The sequence below is a fragment of the Populus euphratica genome, unplaced genomic scaffold (assembly GCF_000495115.2).
Source record: "Populus euphratica unplaced genomic scaffold, PopEup_1.0 scaffold1064.1, whole genome shotgun sequence".
Lineage (NCBI taxonomy): Eukaryota > Viridiplantae > Streptophyta > Magnoliopsida > Malpighiales > Salicaceae > Populus > Populus euphratica.
Window position 1 is genome coordinate 22,246 of NW_011500922.1, and position 21,051 is coordinate 43,296.

Sequence of the window (21,051 nt, forward strand, 5' to 3'; positions counted from 1 at the left end):
AAAACACGTGCAAATAGGAATCAAGTGCCACAATTCATTTAATTAAAAGATAGCAATAACTTTTATGAATGTGAGATCATAAAAATAATTTTGAAAAATAAGAAGTTGTTGGCAATTAATATATAGTTAATAGAGATATCATATAATTGACTATATAAGATAGGCTACAAGAAAAGATTGAGAAAATGAATAATTAATAATTTAAACTTAAATCATTTCCTTGTAATTTTATTAAATTCTCAAAACATTTCAAACCTTAAAAGTCTATAAACAATAACTATGTAAATGATATAACAATAATCGATAACTCTATAGGTAATAGACAAGCAAATAAGCTTGTAATTTTAACTCTATAAACCAAAAATACCAAAAATCAATATCAAAAATTGATAACTCTACATGTAATAGACAAGCAACTAAGCTTGTAATTTTAACTCTATAAACCAAAAATACCAAAAAAAATAGCAATAATTTTTATAAATGTAAAATCATGAAAAAAACCTCAAAAAATAAAAGGTTATTGGCAATTAACATATAGTTAATAGAGACATTATACAATTAATTATACAAGATAGACTACAAAAAAAATTGGGGAAATGAATAATCAATAAATCAAACTTAAATATTTCATTATTATAAACTAAAAATATCAAAAAAATATTCTATCATTCAAGAGTTTCAATTTATGAATTTAACAAAGTATTCTTAGTTGCTTTATATTAAGTTGTTTTAATTATTTGATTATTTTTATTCATGTGAAAATGAATTTAATTATATTAATATTAATGTAATTTTATAATATAAATTTAAAATTACATAATTAAATCTAATACTTACATAATTAACTTAGATCTTCAATATTAAGTTGTAAAATTCTATTCTTTGAGACAAACACCGAAAAAAACCCACATCAAAGAGGGTCTTGGTCTATAAAACAAAAAATGGCCTTCCCCTAATTCCGAAATCCCCACCCCTCCCCAATTTCTGTCCTCGTATTCGCACTCATGCAAATTGTTTTGCCTTTCTAACAATTTGGAAATGTGTAACAATAAAAATATCTCATTGATACATGCATCTTCCTGTCTTTTAACTCTTCTCCTCTAGAATTATAGGCACCTCAAGATCCTCACTGCCCCTTTGAATTATCAACAGTACTCTATCTCCCACATTATAATCATCCAGCACTTTGTCTAATCCTGCTTTGTTTTTAACCTGTTGAAGAAAGCATAAAAGTTCAGTGGACCTTTTCCATATCAAAGCCTAAGCATTAACTGCCCATCAACACAAAGTATTTTATTCCATTTCTTTCATAAATGCCACCCATTTTATGTTGACAAACTCTCATTTTCCCAGCTGCTAAGGTTTGCGATGAGAACACTTGGCTACTCTGTGTACAATGTCCCCAATTTGTAATCCATAAAAAATGAGATAATCATGCAGCAAGAGAGAGCTCACAGTTTTGTTGTCCACACCAACAATAATGTCCCCAAGTACAATGTTTCCAGCAAAACCTCTTGTGGTAGGTACCAATCCAGCCTTGGCTGCAAGACTATTTCCAGGAACCTACCAAAGCATAAAGTAAATCAGGAAAATTGAAATTATCAGAAAAATGTTAATATACATAAGGATCATATGTGCAAAGAGAATTTACTAATTAATGGAAGCATGAACACCAAATTCCAAAACAATACCTGCAAGATAAGAGCTCCATTTCGAACATTAAGTTGATTTGCTATCAGATCAGGAGCAATATCAACATTCAAACCAGCTCGGACAACCTAAAAAGGTTAAGAAATAATACATGGATTACAATAAAGAAGTAGCCATTTTTGGGACATTAGCAGGTGATGGTGAAACAAAATCCAGATGCTGAGGCATGAAAAATGTTAATCTGGATCCTTCCCAAACAATGCTTGCATAGAACAAACAAGACTGAAATGTCACATTGAATATATCTAACAACAAAATAAAAAATATCATTATGCTCCATGCTTACATGATCCAAGGGAAAAATATGCTTGAAAAGCAACTAGAATGGCCAAGAGCAAGGAAGGCTTGGCTTATTTCTCCATCGCAACCTAGAGTGGATGAATTGGCAGGGATCTCATTTGCAGAATGGTGGAAGAGCCTAAAGCAGTGCATTAAGGACGGGAAGATGGAGAAAGACATGATGGAGCTACCTTGCCTTCTATGTTTGTCATGGAAAGCCAAAAATGACCTGAGCTTTAATGACTAAGTATTGTCATCTAGCCAAATACTAGGAATTATAGAAGCACGAGTATGATGACATTCTACTCGAGGAAAATGAGAGAGCATGTTTGAGACCAAAATCTGAACTGCAACAGGGAACTAGTGTGGAAAGCTCCCATGAATGGGGTGGTTATGATCAACTTTGATGGAGCAATTAACAAACAGCAGAAACAGGGGGGGTATAGAAATTGTCTCATGATTCAGAAGGTAACGGGGTTACAGTAAGGTGTTTGAAGGGGAGCTACAGATCCTCCAACATCAAAGCCTTGGCACTTGGAGAGGCTGTTGGTTATGATGTGAATAGTCTTTAGAAAAGTGGAATTTGAAGGGGATGCTTAGAGTGTGATTGATAATCCAAATTTTGAGGCCATGGGTAGAAAGGAAATCCATATGGCTCTTCGTGATGCTGCTTAATTAGCTAAAGTTTTCCAATGTTGTAAATATCAATTTGTTTATTCAGAGCATGTTAAGGGGCTGCACTTTAAAGAGCCCCAATTGATCATGCTATCAGTGGGGATGAATCTTGTCTTGCTTTAGTGTTAGAAGCCAAACCTCCAACTCTTCTTGATATTGAATGAAGTATCTCTCTTCAACCTAAAAAAGAAAAAAGAAAAAAGAAAAAAGAAAAAGAAGAATCTACCAGTAAACAACTTACTTTACTAAATTGGATTAACTGCAGTGCAATCTTGAGCACTGTTGAAGATGGGATGGCAAACCCTACACCAGCTGAGGTCCCTGCATAACAAAACCAGCAATGAAAACCAAGTAGAAAGTTCAAGGTTATCATAAGCATATTCTTCTCTGAGTTACCTCTACAACTACTTCAGTCATGTCTTCCAACAGAAACTTATATACAATCATACCTACATAAGTGAAATGCACTGACCAATATTGTGCAATCAATTTTCAGAATTTACCATCTCTTCAAATAATTTGACTGAGAAGAGTTGTGGCAAAGACAATTGTGCTACCTAATCATTGAATAAAGCTGTTCCCAAAAAAAAAAAAAAACAATCATTGAATAAAAGATACAATGGAAGATACCTGTCCGAGTAAATATTGCTGTATTAATGCCAATTAGATTTCCTTTAGAATCCAACAGTGGACCTCCGCTGTCACATTAACATACATATGTAAAGCAACAGCCAGAGTGGAAATGGTTATGCATCACTGATGCATAGAAAATCATTTAAATAAATAGTTTAAGATATCAAGGACAAGAAGGACATGGAACTTGGCGATGGAATAAAAACAATTCTTCAGAACTTGGAACATGAGGGCGAGGAAGCCTATATATTTTAAGTTTTGTATTACTCCAATTCATGAAATTAAATTTTATAAACATTTCTAATATATGCATTGGTTGGATATGTGCCTTAAAATTTGGCAGTTAGATATTTTCCTGTTATGTGCTGACAAAATGCATACCATGACAACAAAGAATATCTCAACAATATGTATTAGGGGGTTCAAGTTGCATTGGCAGAGGTTATGAATTCCCAAAAGGATTCAACAATATGTATTAGGGGGTTCAAGTTGCATTGGCAGAGGTTATGAATTCCCAGAAGGATATTCCACCTTCTTAGAAGTACCATGGTTCATGAGCTTTAGTTAACATTGAGTACTTCGCAATTATAGTGAGCCCCAGACTAACCTATTCCCAGGATTGATGGCTGCATCTGTTTGAATTCCACCACCAATTGTAACTCCAGTTTGACTGGAAATGTCTCGATTCAGTCCACTAATAACCCCAACAGTGAGAGTGTGATCAAAGCCAAATGGATTTCCAATTGCTAGACACTGCTGGCCAACTCTCAGAGAGGAAGATTGCCCCACCTTAATTGGCTTTAACAGATCTTCAGATGCTTCTACCTAGCATCACAAAGTTATTGACAGAAATGTTATAAACAAAACACCATACAAGTATATCTACAAAATAAAAACTGCATCAGCCAGCTACTCTATGCAGCACAATAACATAGAAACAAAACTATAATGCCTTGCATAGATAACTTGTCAAGTACATGCATTATGCACGGTAAACAATTGGACTAAATGACAGCTAAAACTGCCATAAAAAAGGCAGAGTTAGTGCAGCATAGGAAAACTTAGTTAAGAGTGTGATTTTAAGAGAATAGAAGAACAGGCATGGGGCTATAAAATGTACCTTCAAGACAGCAAGGTCCTTTGTCCGGTCAGCACCAACCAACTTACCCTCAAAGTTTTTTTGTAACCTTTTGAAAACCATAGAAAATGAAAAACATTAGTGCAGTAATAATCATAAATTATTATCAAAATAATTCACTTGACAGCAGTTCAGTTTACCAGTATAGGCTAAGGTCACTGTAAATCTCACCCTTCTGATGCAAGAATATTAACTCGCGCAACAACTTGCCCAGGGCTTGGATTTCTTGAAAGGGCATTTCCTATCACTAGGCATCACAGGAAAAAAAGATACAATTAAATTCAAATTTTACAGATCTCCAACAGTGTTAAAGGATTCATGCATCTAAATAATTCTAAATATTTATTGCTCAGCAGGCCAAATTATATACTACATTAAACTCCTTTTTCATACTTCAAACAAGAAAGCCCTCAAAATGGAGAACAACAAAGACATGCAGATGACTCTAATGAGTTTCCCAAGAAAAACCTCACTGCAGCATTTGGTTCAGTAACAGGGCTTGATGAGGAAAAAAACACCAAGAAAAACAAAAAGTTATTCCACAAAAATCAGAACATATAGAATTTATTATGTAATCTCACGCAATAGACCACATTCTGAACACAAATTCCATTTGTGTCTTCCACTGCAAACTTTTGATTTTCAAACTCCTGCTATAGGTCTTACCGTGATAATTCGTCACAATGTGTCCCTGTTCATCCCAAACCACCCCAGAACCATTCCCTTCAGGTATCTGCAATCAGGCATAACATGAATTATGCAAGTTCATAATGCATATAGGAGTATTGCATGATAGATGAAACCAGCTCGTGTTTTAGTAGGAAGAAGACATCATGGCCACATCAGATTTTGCTTGTTTTAAAGAATGAATAAAAAAAAAAACAAGAATATGGTGCTGAAGTACCTCAACCATCCCAGTTACATTTAGTTGTGGGCGCAATGTTACGTCAAAAATGTTGACAACAGAGTAAGTGTTCTTTTCAAACAGTTGAACAATTCTTTCCTGCCAATAAGACATGATAGGAACCTATATTAGCATTAAGATATAAGAATGTGAAATGTAGCAATCAATGACCTGATGCCAAAACTAAGAACAAGCTAATAGAGTTTAAAGTTGAACCTCGGCAGGGAAGAGTGCACCCGAAGTAAAAACAGGAGGAGTTACTTGTTCAATTGTCACAGATGGATCTCCTAATGCTTGGGCTGGATATCAACAATTTATTCCAGGGTCAGAAGCAAAGCACTGCGAACCACAATCACTTTCCCCCAAGTATGAAGTAACAAATGACTAGTATGATGGAATAGAAGATTAATTATGATCTTGCACCAAATTACACAGATCTTGTATTTCTTAAACAACAAGAAATGTGTGCCTTTGACTTTGAATTCAGCTAGAAACGAAGGATGAAATTCAACATAACATGTATCCAGCATCATGTATTGAGTGTGTGCCATGTCTATTAGAGCCACCAAATGACAATTTCACTATCAGCTAGGGATTATTGCATTTCTTCTTAACATGTTATAAAGAACAGGCAATTTAATCTACATAGAATATAATCCCATTTATGATGTCTAGATAAGTAAAGGTATATATACATATTTTTGAGATTTACAGAGAAACCCATGTCCCTGTGTTTGTGGCTACTCTCTAATACCAAGGCACATAATCAACAGTGCACAAGCTACATACACTTTCATTGACAAGTTAACGTCAGGTTAATTAACTTCATCAAAAAAGAACTCGAAGGTCACTACGTGAATTAAATTTCAAGAAGCGAACAGTTTTGATCAGATTTAATTCCCTAATCTTTTTACCAAAAAAGCTTCTTCAACAAATAAATACAATAATTTGTTTTTGTTTCGGAACAGAAATGAATCGGATTATAACTAAATAATATCAGTGCTAAAATTAGAAGGCTTAATTGATGATGCCGACCTGATAAGTACCTTGAAGGGGGATGATAACCCAGAAACATGAAAAAACTAGCTAGCAACACCCTCCTTGTTGCAGTAGGACTATATTTGCATATTACTTGGAAGCAAATTTTTGGTTCCATATGCTACACTCCTCCTATAAACACCATCAAACAAGCAACAAACCAAAAATAGAGCACTATAATTAATAATTTTATTGCAGTATTATAAGAACGTAAAAAAAATGAACATCCAAAACTAGAACTAAAACAAGGGCACACAGAAAGGGACAAAAACACGAAAATTTGGCTATTTAGTCATAAACCCAGTAAAAAAAACTTCGTAATTGGATAGAGAACCTGGAAATGGAGATGGGGTAGGAAGAAACAACGTCGTCATCAGATGATAAAGAGATGGAGGAGGACAAGAGCTTCCGGCGACTCAAAAACAAAGAGTAGTTGTCGTGTCTTGGGACATCATTAATGTTGTTAATGATTATTCCACAACAGTTTTTTCGTAGTGACCAACAACGATTGCATGCTAACAACATTTGCTTTTAATTTCTATGTAATGTAATAAAAAAAGATAGTCAGATATGAGTCCAGTCCTGTAGGTCTTAAAAGCAAGCTATTTTCAGAGAAATCAAACAAATGGTTTTAGAGTAGGAGTGTGAGAGCAGAGGCGAGGCAGGCAGATAAGGGTTGAGTGGACACCAACACAATTAGTGGCTTTGGGTTAATTCTAGAAGTACTTTATTTTGTAAAAAATTCAATAGTCCCTGAAAAATAAAAACTATTTGAATAATCCTTTAACCTTACCGGCATTGGTTAACCCTAATTTAGTCGTTTTATTCAAAAAGTGCCTTCCTTTTTCTAAATCAAAACCTTTCATCTTACCTCCTTGTTGCATTATTCTATGTTTCAATAAAAGAAAGCAACAACGAAATAACATGGAAAATTACCCATATGTTAAAGTGATAAACAAAATGAAATATATAGGAATGTATCTATCTATATTTTTAATTTGAGCAATTCCTGTCCTCCTAGGATGTAATTGTTTTCTTAAAAATAATTTTTAAAAAATTAATTTTTAAATTTTTTTATATTTATTTAATATTAAAAAAATTGGTCAATAAAAACCACTTTCTGATAAAAAAATTAACTTAATTTTTTAAAAACAATTTCTTTTATTTTAGACAGAAAATATTTTTTTAAAGTTATGAAAAATTTAAAAATATCATATTATTTGTTAATTAATATCAAATGTGATCCTTAAACTTTTAATTGTTATATGTTTTGTTTGAATTTTTTTTAAAGTTCATCCCTTAAAATTTGATTTTTATATTAATTTTGATCTTTATTTTTATGATTATTATTTACTTTTATCTTATCATTTTTTAAATTTAAATTTTTTATCTATCAAATTTGATTCTCATTCTTTTGATTGTTATTTATTTTATTTAAAATAATTTATGAAATTATAATTATTATTATTTTAATTTCATCATCTTTTAATTTTTTATCTATTAGATTTTATCTTTATTATTTTTATTTTTATTTATTTTATTTTAGATTTTCCATACAAACAAAAGAAATTTCAATTGATCAATCCTCATTTAATTTTTTACTGGTTTTAACATTCTTATTTAACATTTTAATTTGTAAGATTTATTTCTTATTATTTTAATAAAATTAAAAAAATAAAACATTAATAAGCTATTTTTCAGCTTATTTTTCATAACATAATAAAAAATTAGAAAATATTTTTCAACTTATTTTTTTATAAAACTATTAAATATCAAAACATAATTTATTTTTTTAGAATTTATTTTTTAAAAAATCTACTTTCTAGCTTGATTATTATTAAGAGATTATGGATTCAATTCCTACCAGGAGTACTAAACTTGTTATCAAGCTTCTAAAACACAAAGAAGCTTGATTCTTATAGGTAAAAGAACCACAATTTTGTTTTTCTATTTTTTCAATAAATAACCTTTATTTTTAATTTAACTGGTTTTTTTCTTGTAAAATATCTCAAGTTGTCAATGAAATGCATCTGTTATAAGTATCATCAATAATACTAAATGTATTTATTTTAATGTTTTTTATTTGTTAGGTCTTCTATAAGTTAAAAAAAAATAACTTTTGCTTATTTCATTATCATCAAAGCCTAATTATTAGATAAATGATTAGGAATAAGGTCTCCTCACCCTTCAGTGTGTTTTAAAAGATATAACATACCTTAACATATATCATCTTTTGCCTTCTCCTAGTTAGGCTAGGGCAAGTATGCCCAAACCAGGCTAGTGTAAGCTACGTTGAAATCCAAGATCATTTTTTAATTGGACTCAAGTAGGCCAACCTTAGTGAACTAATATATATTATGTATTTATATTATTTTGTCATAATTAGATTTATAAAATAATAGCTTTTATGTTAATCGTGTTTAGGTTCAATAACCATCTATATGAAAATGCATTTTACTATGGAAACATAGCTACATTTATTAGGGTTTATAAATCTAAATGATTGCTCTTTTACCTATGACTTATAGCCTCCCATTTGTTTTTTTCTACCTTTATCACTTTATCACCAATAAGTGGACATAGTTCATATATATAAATATACGTCTATGAACCACAAGGTACGTATGCATATTCTTTTATACTCTGATGTTCCAACCTTCATCTTTTTCGCTATTTCTTACAAACAACCATAAACACTCAAATACACTATACAAATCCTTCATGACAACATCTCTCCTACACCCGTTTTGACTTGAGCATTAAATGGTTTATTGTACCACATAGAAAACTATTTTGCAAGCTAGCGTTAATCACTAGTTGGACTCTTTTTCAACAACTCCAAAGCCTATCACTTAGCCATGCAAAAGGCCTAGTATCTCTTACAGTTTTTTCTAGAATTCATCGGTGGTGTCATCTTTAAGAGTTTGAACAAAAGTCTGTTCAGTTCACTTTTTTTTTAACTATCTAGTTCTTTCCATAACAAAGAATCCAAATACTTCAAGACATTAGAGGTTATAGACTTTCCTATATCAAACGCTCCATCAATGTCTTTAGATCTCTAACAACTCACTGGGATAGTGAGAATTCTTACTAAGATCCTCTCAGCCACAATTTCCACAACATATGGCTCTTTGGTGGCTAGAGCATGCATTAAATGTGACAACGAATGTGATTTGTCCATTTTAATTAGGCAACGCCTAAGGGGGTGTTTTGTGGATAAATAATGGCATTTCGAGCAGCATTCGAATTGTCTCAGTAGCCTTCCATCCCTAGATAAATTTTTAATATTGATTTCTAACCTTTCGTTGATGTCAATTACCTTTTTGTTTAATTTTTCTTCACCCTAATTTTGATGTTTAACACTTTAAATTTTTAAAATAGCTCTTGAATTTATTTTTACTTCAATTTTAGTTCATGTTTTTTTTTATTACTATTTTTTTATTTTATATAATTTATTAAATTATATATTTTTAAATTTCATCACCTTTTAATTTATTTATCTATCAAATTTGTTCCTCATTTTTTTATTACTATTTTTTTAGATAATTTTGAAAATTAAATTTCCTTTATATTTTATTTTCCTTCAATTTTTTTATTAAATTTTGTCCTTATTATTTTGAATACTATTTTTTTTCTTTAATAAATTTTTAAAATTGATATTTTTTTAATCTTATCCTTTAAGATTAATTTGGTAGGGAATTAAGCTTGTTCATTGAGTTTAGAATCTTACAGGTTGCAAGTTTAAAAGATTAACTCAGATTTAGAAGAGTTTGTTTGTTTTTTAAGCTCATATTTTTTTTAATTTAACCTTTTAATATTTATTTAATTGAAGATTCAACTTCATTATTTTTTTATTTGCTTTCTATAAAACTTTTCACTGATTTAAAAAATAACTTAGGTTATCTCAATAATTTTACTTGTTATTTTTTTGTTACATTGATCTTTTTCAAAGTAAGTTTTTTGAATTAAATTAAATTAATTGATTAAATATAAGCATTAGATGTTTATTTTATGATATTTTATTTGATTTACTTTCTAGGTTATTACTCTAATAATGCATGCGACCTCTTGTAATGTCTTCATAGTCTCAATATTTTTAAATATTATCAAGTATGTCATCTTATCAATATTTAAAAAAGATGTTGTCTATATGCGTCATATTTTAATTTTATGATTACATCTTTTTCATTAGAAAACACGTTAACAATGCTTAAACAATTATTTTTGCGTTAAAAAAAAAAATCAATTACCCTTAGCACAATGCAACTTAATGATCTAATTACTTACTATTTTAGAAAGAGTTAGGGTGCCAACACGCCTCCTTCATTCTTCATATGAACAATGACTTTTTATTCCTTTAATTTTATCAATCAATATTTTTTTGATTTTAAATTTATTTTCATAAATTATTTTAATTTTTCATGAGATTATCATATTTTTAAATAAATATTATAACGTTTGATTTGTGCTTAATTTTATGAGCATCTATTTTTTTTATTTTATAATGAAGCAAAAAATAATTAATAAAAAAACAAAGTTCTTAAATCTAATGGAATAGATGATGTAACCATATTATTTGATAGTTTCACCCACATTTACCTGATGTTTTGTCCATGTTTTATATGTAAAATGACTTTATATTCTTTGTTTTATGTTTTGAAGGCACTTTTGGATTAAAAATGCAAAAAGAAGCAAATTGGAGGTAATTGGTAGATTTGATGTTCATTCGATGTTCTGTGTAGAGCGTGAGTTCTAGAGATCGAAATGAAGTGATTACAGTGGCACTAAAAAGCTAACATCCATACCTTTCTAGAAATGTAATGCAAGAAAAATAAAAAGAGAAAGATCATGGACATCACATCCTTCAAAGTGAAATCTCGCATTCTGCACTATTGACCGTTGTCTATTCAAAATTCAATATCTGGAGCTATAGAAGTCCAATTAGTACAAACTCAATTTTGTTGGATTCCTGGGTCAAAGGTCTATGAACGCCAAATTTCAACAAAAAATGATGTCATATGAGGGAGATATGATTTTTCAAATATGGCAACTGAATTCTGCCGGTAAACAGGTTTCGTGAAGAAACGAGTCCAAATTACATTTCGAAACTTCTAAACCGTCATCCAAGTTTTTATAACAGCAATTTAGCTCCTCTAAGTCAAAGCTTGAAGATTTCATGCAAGGCTATTTCTCCTTTTTAGGAAAAATAGTTATTGAAGTACTTAAATGTAAACTGCCAACTTAAAGGAGGACTCTTTTGTAAAATCGAGACTAGGGTTTCCTAGGATATAGAAAGAATGAGAGAAGAGAAGGGGGGTGACACAACCAAAAGATTGTTGTCTTCTCCCAAGTGCAGGAGTGTCGAAGTAATAAATAACCCGGCAAGACCGGGGTCGAACCACAGAGAGGTTAATTGTACAAATTACAGATAACAATAATAATAACAACAACAATAATAATAATAGTAGTAGTAGTAGTAGTAATCATAACCTTTTCACCTTGACGTAATAAACTTAGCTAAACATAATAAAAGAAAGAAAAATAAATAAACAAAATAAGAACATAAATAAGATAAAAGTTAACTAAGTAAATGAAAGGAAATGAAAGGCATAAACTTGATATTAATGAAAGCAAAGCATAAACATTATAAAAAAATACAAAGAGAGAAAGCAAGAGCATGATCTTGATCTGGAAACCAAGATGCCTAAATGCATGGCAAATGCCTCCTTTTATAAGCCAAAATTGGAAACTATTGATTTGATGACTGACACGACAAAAAGATTGATGTCTTCTCCCAAGTGCAGGAGTGTCGAAGTAATAAATAACCCGGCAAGACTGGGGTCGAACCACAGGGAGGTTATTTGTACAAATTATAAATAACAATAATAAAACAACAATAACAATAGTAATAATAATAATAATAATAATAATAATAATAATAATCAGTCTTTTCCTTGCAATATTCAGATTCAACCCCTTCCTTACTGACACGACTAAAAGGTTGATGTCTTCTCCCAAGTGCAGGAGTGTCGAAGTAATAAATAACCCGGCAAGACCGGGGTCGAACCACAGGGAGGTTAATTGCACAAATTATAAACAACAATTATAAAACAACAATAACAACAACAACAATAGTAATAATAGTAGTAGTAATAATAATAATAATAATAATAATAATAATAATAATAATAATAGTAGTAGTACTAATAATAATAATAATAATAATAAAGAAAGAGAAGAAGAAGAAGATGATGATGATGAGAACTTGGAGATCAAATATTAATGTAAGGATTAAGCAATAATAATAACAAATGTCAAGGTTAGAGGTTCCACTAATGGTATATCAAACAAGTATAGCATAAACTCTTATTATTAAATTGGAAACCACACACAAAGGAGGTTCCAATCAGATTATATATTGTTAACATGATTACATTAGTCATCTTATTCAATTAATGCTAATACTTGTAAATCTCGTCAAGCATTCATGATTATAACTTATGTTAACAACAAATCAAGTTCGTTTCATAGCTCAGGTGTCGGTTATACCATACATTATGGGCTATGAAAGTGCCAAGCATTTGTTGTATCAAGTGTTATACAACATAAATCAAGATTAGTCATTTAACAAGCAAAGTATTAAAGAGTGAACAAGATAACAAATATAAAACATGTTAGTATCAAACGTTAAAGTCCATATTAAGTTTACATTATACTTATTCTCACACCATTAGTGTAACCTTTTCACCTTGACATAATTAACTTAGCTAGACATAATGAAAGAAAGCAAAATAGATAAACCAAATAAGAACATAAAAGCTAACTAAGTAAAGGAAAGGAAATGAAAGGCATAAACTTAATATTAATGAAAGCAAAGCATAAACATTACAAAAAATACAAAAAAGAGAAAGGAAGAGCATGATCTTGATCTGGAAACCAAGATGCCTAAATGCATGGCAAATGCCTCCTTTTATAGGCCAAAATTGAGAACTATTGATTTGATGACTAATTGATGAGTGGGTGGCCAACTTTTGACTTGGTGACAATCCTTATCTTCTCTTGTCTGCCCAAAACGTCATTGATAACGTCAAAACTGGAGCCAGATGTAAACATGAAAGTTGTAGGCAATTGTCTCAGCTTTGTTGTGTAAACAATTCAGCTCATTTGGACGTCTAGAACTCCAGATATGGCCAAAATACCGAACAGTGCTCGGGTTGGAAGACAGATTCAGACTTCTTTGTTGTTGCTATAATTTGGACTTGATAATGGCCTTTTTAGATCTTGGGCTCCATATGAAAGTTGTAGGCCGATGTCTTGCCTTTCCATCCATATAAATTGAACCTAAATCTGAGATCTGTAGCTCCAGATATGAACCAATTACCGAACAGGGTTCCGGTTTGGATTGCACCGACATCTCTTTTCTAAGTTTGGCCTTCTCTTTATCCTTGCAATTTAAGTTCTTCAAGTCATCAATCAATCCTTTCATTTATGTGATAGACCTGCATTAAAAATAGACATTTACCACAAATTATAGGTATCTTATATTATTAGATACATTATTATAAAACATATTTTAGTTAAGGAGTTATTGATACTTCAAGTGCAAAATGATGATATAAAACCATTATAAAAATGCACTTTTAAGTACTAATCACACCCCCCCAACTAGCTTATTACTAGTCCCTAGTAATCAAACCGTTAAAATAGAGAACAAATTTGCAAATTTCACAAAGCAAGGTATTCATCATTTAACTTCCATTAATCTATCCAGATAAACAAACTCTCATTAAATTTATATATCTGCTCAATACCTCTTAACAAGATATTAATAAACCTTTCTTTTATGCTCAATGTATCAACACATAATTATGGGGCTTTTCTTGGAAGAAAACAAAATTTTTGTTCTAATGTTTAAGGTTAACTTCCTTGGGTTGGGATTATTATTTTTGTCTTTTTTTCTTTTTTAAAAATCTATATACATATAATTTAAAAACATCATGCATCTTTAACCCATGTAATGAGCTTTCAGCTAATGACTCCCAGACCAGTTGGTCTTAGGGCATTAGGTGTTAAGACACCCCAACGAGCTTAGTAACTCGGGTCGCAGATACTGATATGTAGATAGTGCAATGTTTGATTTCCATAAGCTTTTCTCCTCAACCCATGTAACAAGCGTTGGACCAATAGCTCCCAAGTCAGTTGACTTTAGGGTATTAGGTGTTAAAACACCCCTTCGGGTTTAATTGCTTAGGTTAGGGAGGCTACGAAATCAAACTTATCTACATTTTTATTATCATCATTTTTTTTATTTTTTTTATTTTTTTTCTTTCTTTTTTTTTCATTTTTTTTTAATTATATACAATCCCTTTCCCTTAGTTGTTACCTTTAACAAAAGAACATAAATAATGTAATAATCCAATATGCAACCCACAATCATATGTTAAAGGTAATAATCCAATATGCAAAATAATGTAATAATCCAATATGCAACCCACAATCATATGTTAAAGTGTGTGTGTGTAAATTAAGGTTTAAAAATACATGTTAAATAAATATATGAGCAGAATTAAGTGGTAACAATACGAGAGTTTGTAAACCTGAATATTTCAGGAAGTATTATAATAGACCTTGTTAAGAATGATTACTAAGATGCGTCTCAAGAGTCACTTTAACAAAAGAACTCCTTTACTCTGCCATCCTAGTAACAACAATTATGCACATGCTTTATGAAATGAAAAACAATTTTTTTTTTATCAACTACTACCCTCTCCCCCCAACCAAAACGAGACATTGTCCTCAATGTTCTAAGGTAGAAAGATAGAGTATAGAAGATATCACCTGAAATAACGAACACTGACAAAACCTGAAACACACTGAAACAAAAATAAGAAATAACAAAACATAATAAGAAAACCAAAATACACAAAAATTCACAAATGAAGGCTCAAATCCAATCTAAGCTTTTTACGGCTTCCCGTAGATGACCAATTTATGTGACTCATGGAAGGATCAATCATAGGAATGAAAGATTGTAGTTGGTCAATCAATTGTTCAGCAGTAGCAGCAGAGATTATGATTTGTCGTGCAGAAGATGTTAGAAATTCCTGTTCCACAACATGATCAAGAAAAGATAACAACTTATCATAATAACCATTAATATTTAACAAACCTATAGGTTTATGGTGAATGTGCAGTTGAGCCCAAGAGAAAATATGAAAGATCTCTTCCAATGTGCCTAGACCACCTGGTAAAGCAATGAAAGCATCAGCATGGTTAAACATTGCATTCATTCGAGCCGACATTGTGGAGACTTGAAGTTCCTCTCCAATTGTTTTTCCAATGATGTCCCCTTGTGCCAAAACTTCAGGGACGATTCCTAAAACTTGACTACCTCCTAAAAATGCAGCTATTGACACACCTCCCATTAACCCAAGACTGCCTCCCCCATACACTAAATGAATCTTTCTCTCAGCTAGCACCTGACCAAGATGATTTGCTGATTCTAAAAACTCCTTTTCTTTCCCAGGACTAGATCCACCAAAAACACAAATATTTCTTATTTGATGACTTGAGGAACTTGCCATTTCGACACACTTCTGTATTTGTTGAATGTATAGGTTGAGTAGAAATGAAAGGAAGGAAAAGAGGGTTTTATAGATGAGAAAGTAGAAAGGCAATCATAACATCTATATGTAGGCCAACTAGGGTCTCACACACTCTCTCTCTCTCTTTTTATTTATTTACTTTTGAAAAAAAAAACATGTGTATGTACAGGTAGTTGTGATTGTGGCTCACATCTTCCCTTGGTTTTACGTCCAAGAACAGCTTAAACGCCCTCTATGGGTCGGGGATAGGCTTCCCATCCAGTTTTTTTAAAAACTGGCAAACATGGTCTTTTTTAGTCAGATTCCCAAGACTAAGTCGATCATGTTCTTTATGAAATAGTGGCCATAAATCATGAATTACACGATGCACATCTCCACTAGGATGCGTCTCAAGAGTCAATAGAAGATTATCTAAAGACTCCTTACTCAGGCCATCCTTAATGAATTGTATTTTATCTTCACGATTTATAGATACCATTCCTAAAGAACGACATTGTGTATTACAAGTCCATCTAGCACATCAATGATAGACATTTAGTCGTTTTGCACGATATTTCTTTGCAAAAGTGCTTTTATCTGTTCCACGCATGTGTGAAATGAAGGAATTAGAGGACTCACCTGATAATCGAACCTTTGCTTCAATCAACCAGCGAATATGTTCAGGAATTTCATGATTCATTAACAATCTCAATCTTGCACATCTAGCACGGTAAATTTTTGTAATCGCATTCTGAGGCAGAGCGGGAAAATACTTTTTTAATTTTTCAAGATTAGTGTCCATTTTCAAATGAGAATTGGAAGAGAGATTCAAAGAATTGCACAGATATATACACAGATATCAGTAATTGTGGGAAACTGAAAGAACCAACTTAAGTCACGGAGTACCGTTATCCGCCATTTGACCGGGGTGAGAGAAACTAGCAAAAATCACTCAAAAAGAAACATAAAAAAGAAAATGTGAGAAAAACAAAATAATCAACCTTTATCTACAAGATCATTCAAACCAGTTGATTCGTTTTCATTAAGAAAATTATCAAAGTGAGCTTTCAAATGATGTCCATTTTCCTTAAAATCATTGTCATTCATTGAATTCTCAATATCACAGGCCCCATAAGGATTGCTCCATCTTGATCTTAGCTCTATAGGGAATGCATAGAGTTGAGAATCATAAAACAAAACTTTTTGACTAGTGTCAATTTTTTGACAATTTTCACAAGTTTTGCAGAATCCATGTGTGTCCTTGAACATGGTGGGCCAATAAAATCCATTTTGAAAGATTTTTGTAGCTGTCTTTTTTGACGAGAAATAACTTCCACATGCTTCAAAATGATAAAGTTTAATGACACTACTTACCTGATTGTCGGGAATGAATCTTTGAAATATTTGATCAGGACAATATTTGAATAAGTTAGGGTCATCACAATAAAAATTCTTCACTTCGTTCAAAAACTTTTCTTTGTCTTGGGTACTCCAATCAGCTGGCAAATCTCCTAAAGCAAGAAAATTGATATTTTTATTATACCAAGGCATTGGACTAAGAGAAAGTAAGGATTCGTTAGGAAAGTAATCATCGATCGGTGTGATGTCAGATGTCGAATCTATTGTCACTATTGACAAAAGATTTGCATCAACATTTTCGGTGCTTGTTTCATCTGTGATTTCTTCCTCAGAATAAACCATTTGCAAATCTTTAGTTTCATCCAACTCATTTTTACTTAAAGTAGATTCAAGTTGATCATAAACTAATTCGTCAATATGATCTACTTCTTGTAAATCATTATCATCTCCAGGTTACTTGCAAATGTTGAAAATATTCATCTCCAATGTCATGTTTCCAAATGATAGCTTCATCAGTCCATTCCTACAATTAATCAATGCGTTAGAAGTTGCAAGAAATGGATGTCCTAAAATAACAGGAAATGAATTACATGCTTCAACAGGTTGTGTGTCCAAGACAATAAAATCCACAGGATAAATGAATTTATCAACTTATACTAACACATCTTCAATTATTCCTCTAGGCACTTTTACAGATCTATCGGCAAGTAAAAGAGATATAGAAGTTGGTTTTAACTCACCTAGATTGAGACTCTGAAAAACTGAATATGAAAGTAAATTCACACTAGCACCAAGATCAAGTAAGGCTCTTTCAATTTTATGCTCTCCAATAAAGCAGGAAATTGTAGGACAACCAGGGTCTTTATATTTCAAAGCATTATTGTTCTGAAGAATAGCACTTACTTGTTCGGCTAGAAAGGCTTTCTTTTTCACATTCAGTTTCCTCTTCACAGTGCATAGATCTTTCAAAAATTTAGCATAGGAAGGAACCTGTTTAATAGCATCCAGCAAAGGTATATTGATCCTTACCTGTTTGAAAGTTTCAAAGATTTCAGAGTTGTGATTAAGTTTCCTTTGTTTGGTCATGGCTTGAGGAAATGGAAGTGCTGGCAGTGAATCAGTCGTTTCTTTGTAATTTTCAGATTCATCCCCTTCCTTGCCCTCAGAGATTGACTCATCATCTTTCTCATAAAGTTCAAGATAGGGTTTTTCAATAACCTTACCACTGCGCAGAGTAGTGACTGATTTGACTTGATCCATATGTTGGCTTCCGGAACTACTTGCATTTGCATTGTATTGCCCCTTGGGATTTTGTTGTGGTTGAGATGGAAACTTACCTTTCTCTTGGAAACTAAGAGCAGATGTTAATTTAGCAAGAGTATTTTTAAAATCTGTCATGTTTTGAGCAAGTTGAGTGTTGATTGTCTCTTGCTTTTCAATGAATGCATGCAATGTTTCCTCAAGATTTCTTCTAAGAGGTGGAGCATAAGGAGGTGAATATCCATGAGAATTTTGGAAATTGTGGTGTGCTTGAAACGGTGGTTGTGAAGTTTGTGCATTGTTGTTCTCACTCTTCCAACTAAAATTTGGGTGATTCCTCCAACCAGGGTTGTATGTTTGGGAGTATGGGTTGTGGTTGGGCCTTTAGAAACTATTTAAAGCATGGGCTTGTTCATGGAGACATTCTTTAAAAGAAGGCAAGGTTGGACAGTTACTAGTTGAGTGTTCATTTGTTTCACATATTTGACATACAATGTTTTCAATATATTTAAATTGACCACTCTTTTTCAATTCTAGTGCCTCGACTTTTCTAGCTAAAGATGCAAACATAGCTTGAAGGTCATGATCTTCCCTAAGGTTGTACATACCTCTACTAGATGTATGAGGTTGAGTTTTACTCGGTGCCTCATAAGTACCCGCGGTGTCCCAATTTTGAGCATTTTCGGCTAACAAGTTTAAGTACTCCATTGCTTCATCAGGGTCTTTATCTTCAAAAGTTCCATTGCACATCAATTCAACCATTTGCCTATCTTTAGGTGTTAACCCTTCATAGAAATGTGAAACCAATCTACATGTTTCAAAACCATGATGAGGGCAAGTACTAAGCAAGTCTCGATACCTATCCCAACATTTGTAAAATGTTTCTCCTAGTTTTTGAGTGAAAGTGGTGATTTGTCTCTTGAAGGAGTTTGTTCTATGAGATGGGAAAAACTTCTTTAAAAACTGTTGTTGCATTTTGCTTGACCGCTTTTTATGATCGGCTTGTTTTAACTCGCAAGTGCACGAGTGTGCGATGTAGCAATTAACTCGGTAAGATCGAGGTCATATCCACAGAGAGCTAGATCTGGAAATTAAGCTAAGTAACAAAAAAAAACTCAAGAGAAATTAAATTAACAATAACTTGGTTGAAAATAATTGATGGATTTGTTTTCAAAGATAAAAAAAATGTAAATAGATTTTAAATGACAAGAAAAGTAAGTCTTGGTCCAAATCAATTTTAATGGTGATGTATTGGTGATTTCTTCAACATATATAAGATAACTCAACCTAATCTCAACGATGGTGATATTAGATCGTAAGATATTACAATGAAGATTAGAAAGATGAAGATTGATTATTGCTTAAGAATGAACAAGTACTTTCATATTAAGTAAGACATTGAATCAAGCAATCTCTATACCAAAACTAAAGTTTGTGCATAAAAATTCAAGATTATAACATTACCTAAATGATTTCTAAAATTTCTTTACAATAATAAATCATTCATGAAGAAAATAAGAAGATAAACATTAAGATTCATTCATATCCTAAAGAACTCACCTCAATCACCATTATCCTTGATTTGGATCCAAGAAAGAGTTTAGCCAACCATGATTATATATAAGAACACTTCAATAAACATGAAAGAACTTGAATCCAACTGAAAAAATAAGTTTTACAAACTAAAGAACCGAAATCTATAAAGAAGAACACAATACAATTTCAGAAAAAATTCGGACACAAATCTGACTCTAACTTTGGACAACAATTCGACCCTCTTAGAAGCTTCTTTTGGAGAAGTCTATTAGAGACATATTTATAGGCAATTCTGTCACCTTTCCAGATCATTAAAGAACAGCTCATTTGGACACCTGAGTCAAAAGTTATGGGCAAAACACCGAAAGGTATTCTGAAAAATCAAATCAAGACAGCTTTACAACTACTTTGGTGCACGTTTTTCTTCCTCATTTATGAGATGTCTCCTTCTTCGTTTTGACCCAAAATAATGTTAAAATATCCCCTCCAGCTTTCCATCCATGTGCTTGCCTTCTTGGATCAATGGATTGCCCAAAATAAATCAATTGTTATTTGTTGTGTGGACATGTAAGATCATGGATTGTGTTTGGGTTGATTTGAAGGTTGATTTGGGGTTGATTTTGGGCTGATTTGGGGCTGATTTTGGGCTGAATTTGAGCATCAAATAAGTATACAAATGTACTTATTATTTGGGCTAAGATTGACATTGAAATCTTGAGTGTTTAATGGTTTAAGTTTGCACACAACATAAGGCAAGTTTGGGCTTGAAATAAATCATATGATATTCTTTTCTAGAATTGGAATAGAATTGATTTTTGGGACAAATTTGGAGCACTTATTTGAACCAAGATTTGCTTCAATCTTCAACTAAATGTCTCTTCAATTCTTTGTTCTGAATTCCGACGTTGAATTTTGTGAATTAATTCATTTAAGCT

The 21,051-nt window shown here is 31.9% G+C and overlaps 1 protein-coding gene across 1 annotated transcript; it reads right to left on the bottom strand.

The window, feature by feature from the left end:
- Window positions 1-890: 890 nt before the first annotated feature.
- DEG8 (Trypsin family protein with PDZ domain-containing protein) lies at window positions 891-6,396 on the bottom strand. The gene is made up of 12 exons (XM_011014309.1): window positions 6,386-6,396; window positions 5,556-5,638; window positions 5,340-5,438; window positions 5,102-5,168; window positions 4,607-4,682; window positions 4,418-4,484; window positions 3,905-4,122; window positions 3,295-3,362; window positions 2,906-2,985; window positions 1,692-1,778; window positions 1,456-1,563; window positions 891-1,212 (listed from the first exon to the last, which is right to left on the bottom strand). The coding sequence occupies exons 3-12, from the start codon at window positions 5,346-5,348 to the stop codon at window positions 1,087-1,089; spliced, it is 906 nt and encodes a 301-aa protein (XP_011012611.1). The 5' UTR covers window positions 5,349-5,438; window positions 5,556-5,638; window positions 6,386-6,396; the 3' UTR covers window positions 891-1,086.
- Window positions 6,397-21,051: the final 14,655 nt, after the last annotated feature.

Coding starts and splice junctions, on each gene's coding strand:
- DEG8 (XM_011014309.1), bottom strand. Junction 4,683..5,101: donor CATTGTGACGAATTATCACG/GTAAGACCTATA, acceptor TGTGATGCCTAG/TGATAGGAAATGCCCTTTCA. Junction 2,986..3,294: donor AGCAATATTTACTCGGACAG/GTATCTTCCATT, acceptor TTTGTTATGCAG/GGACCTCAGCTGGTGTAGGG.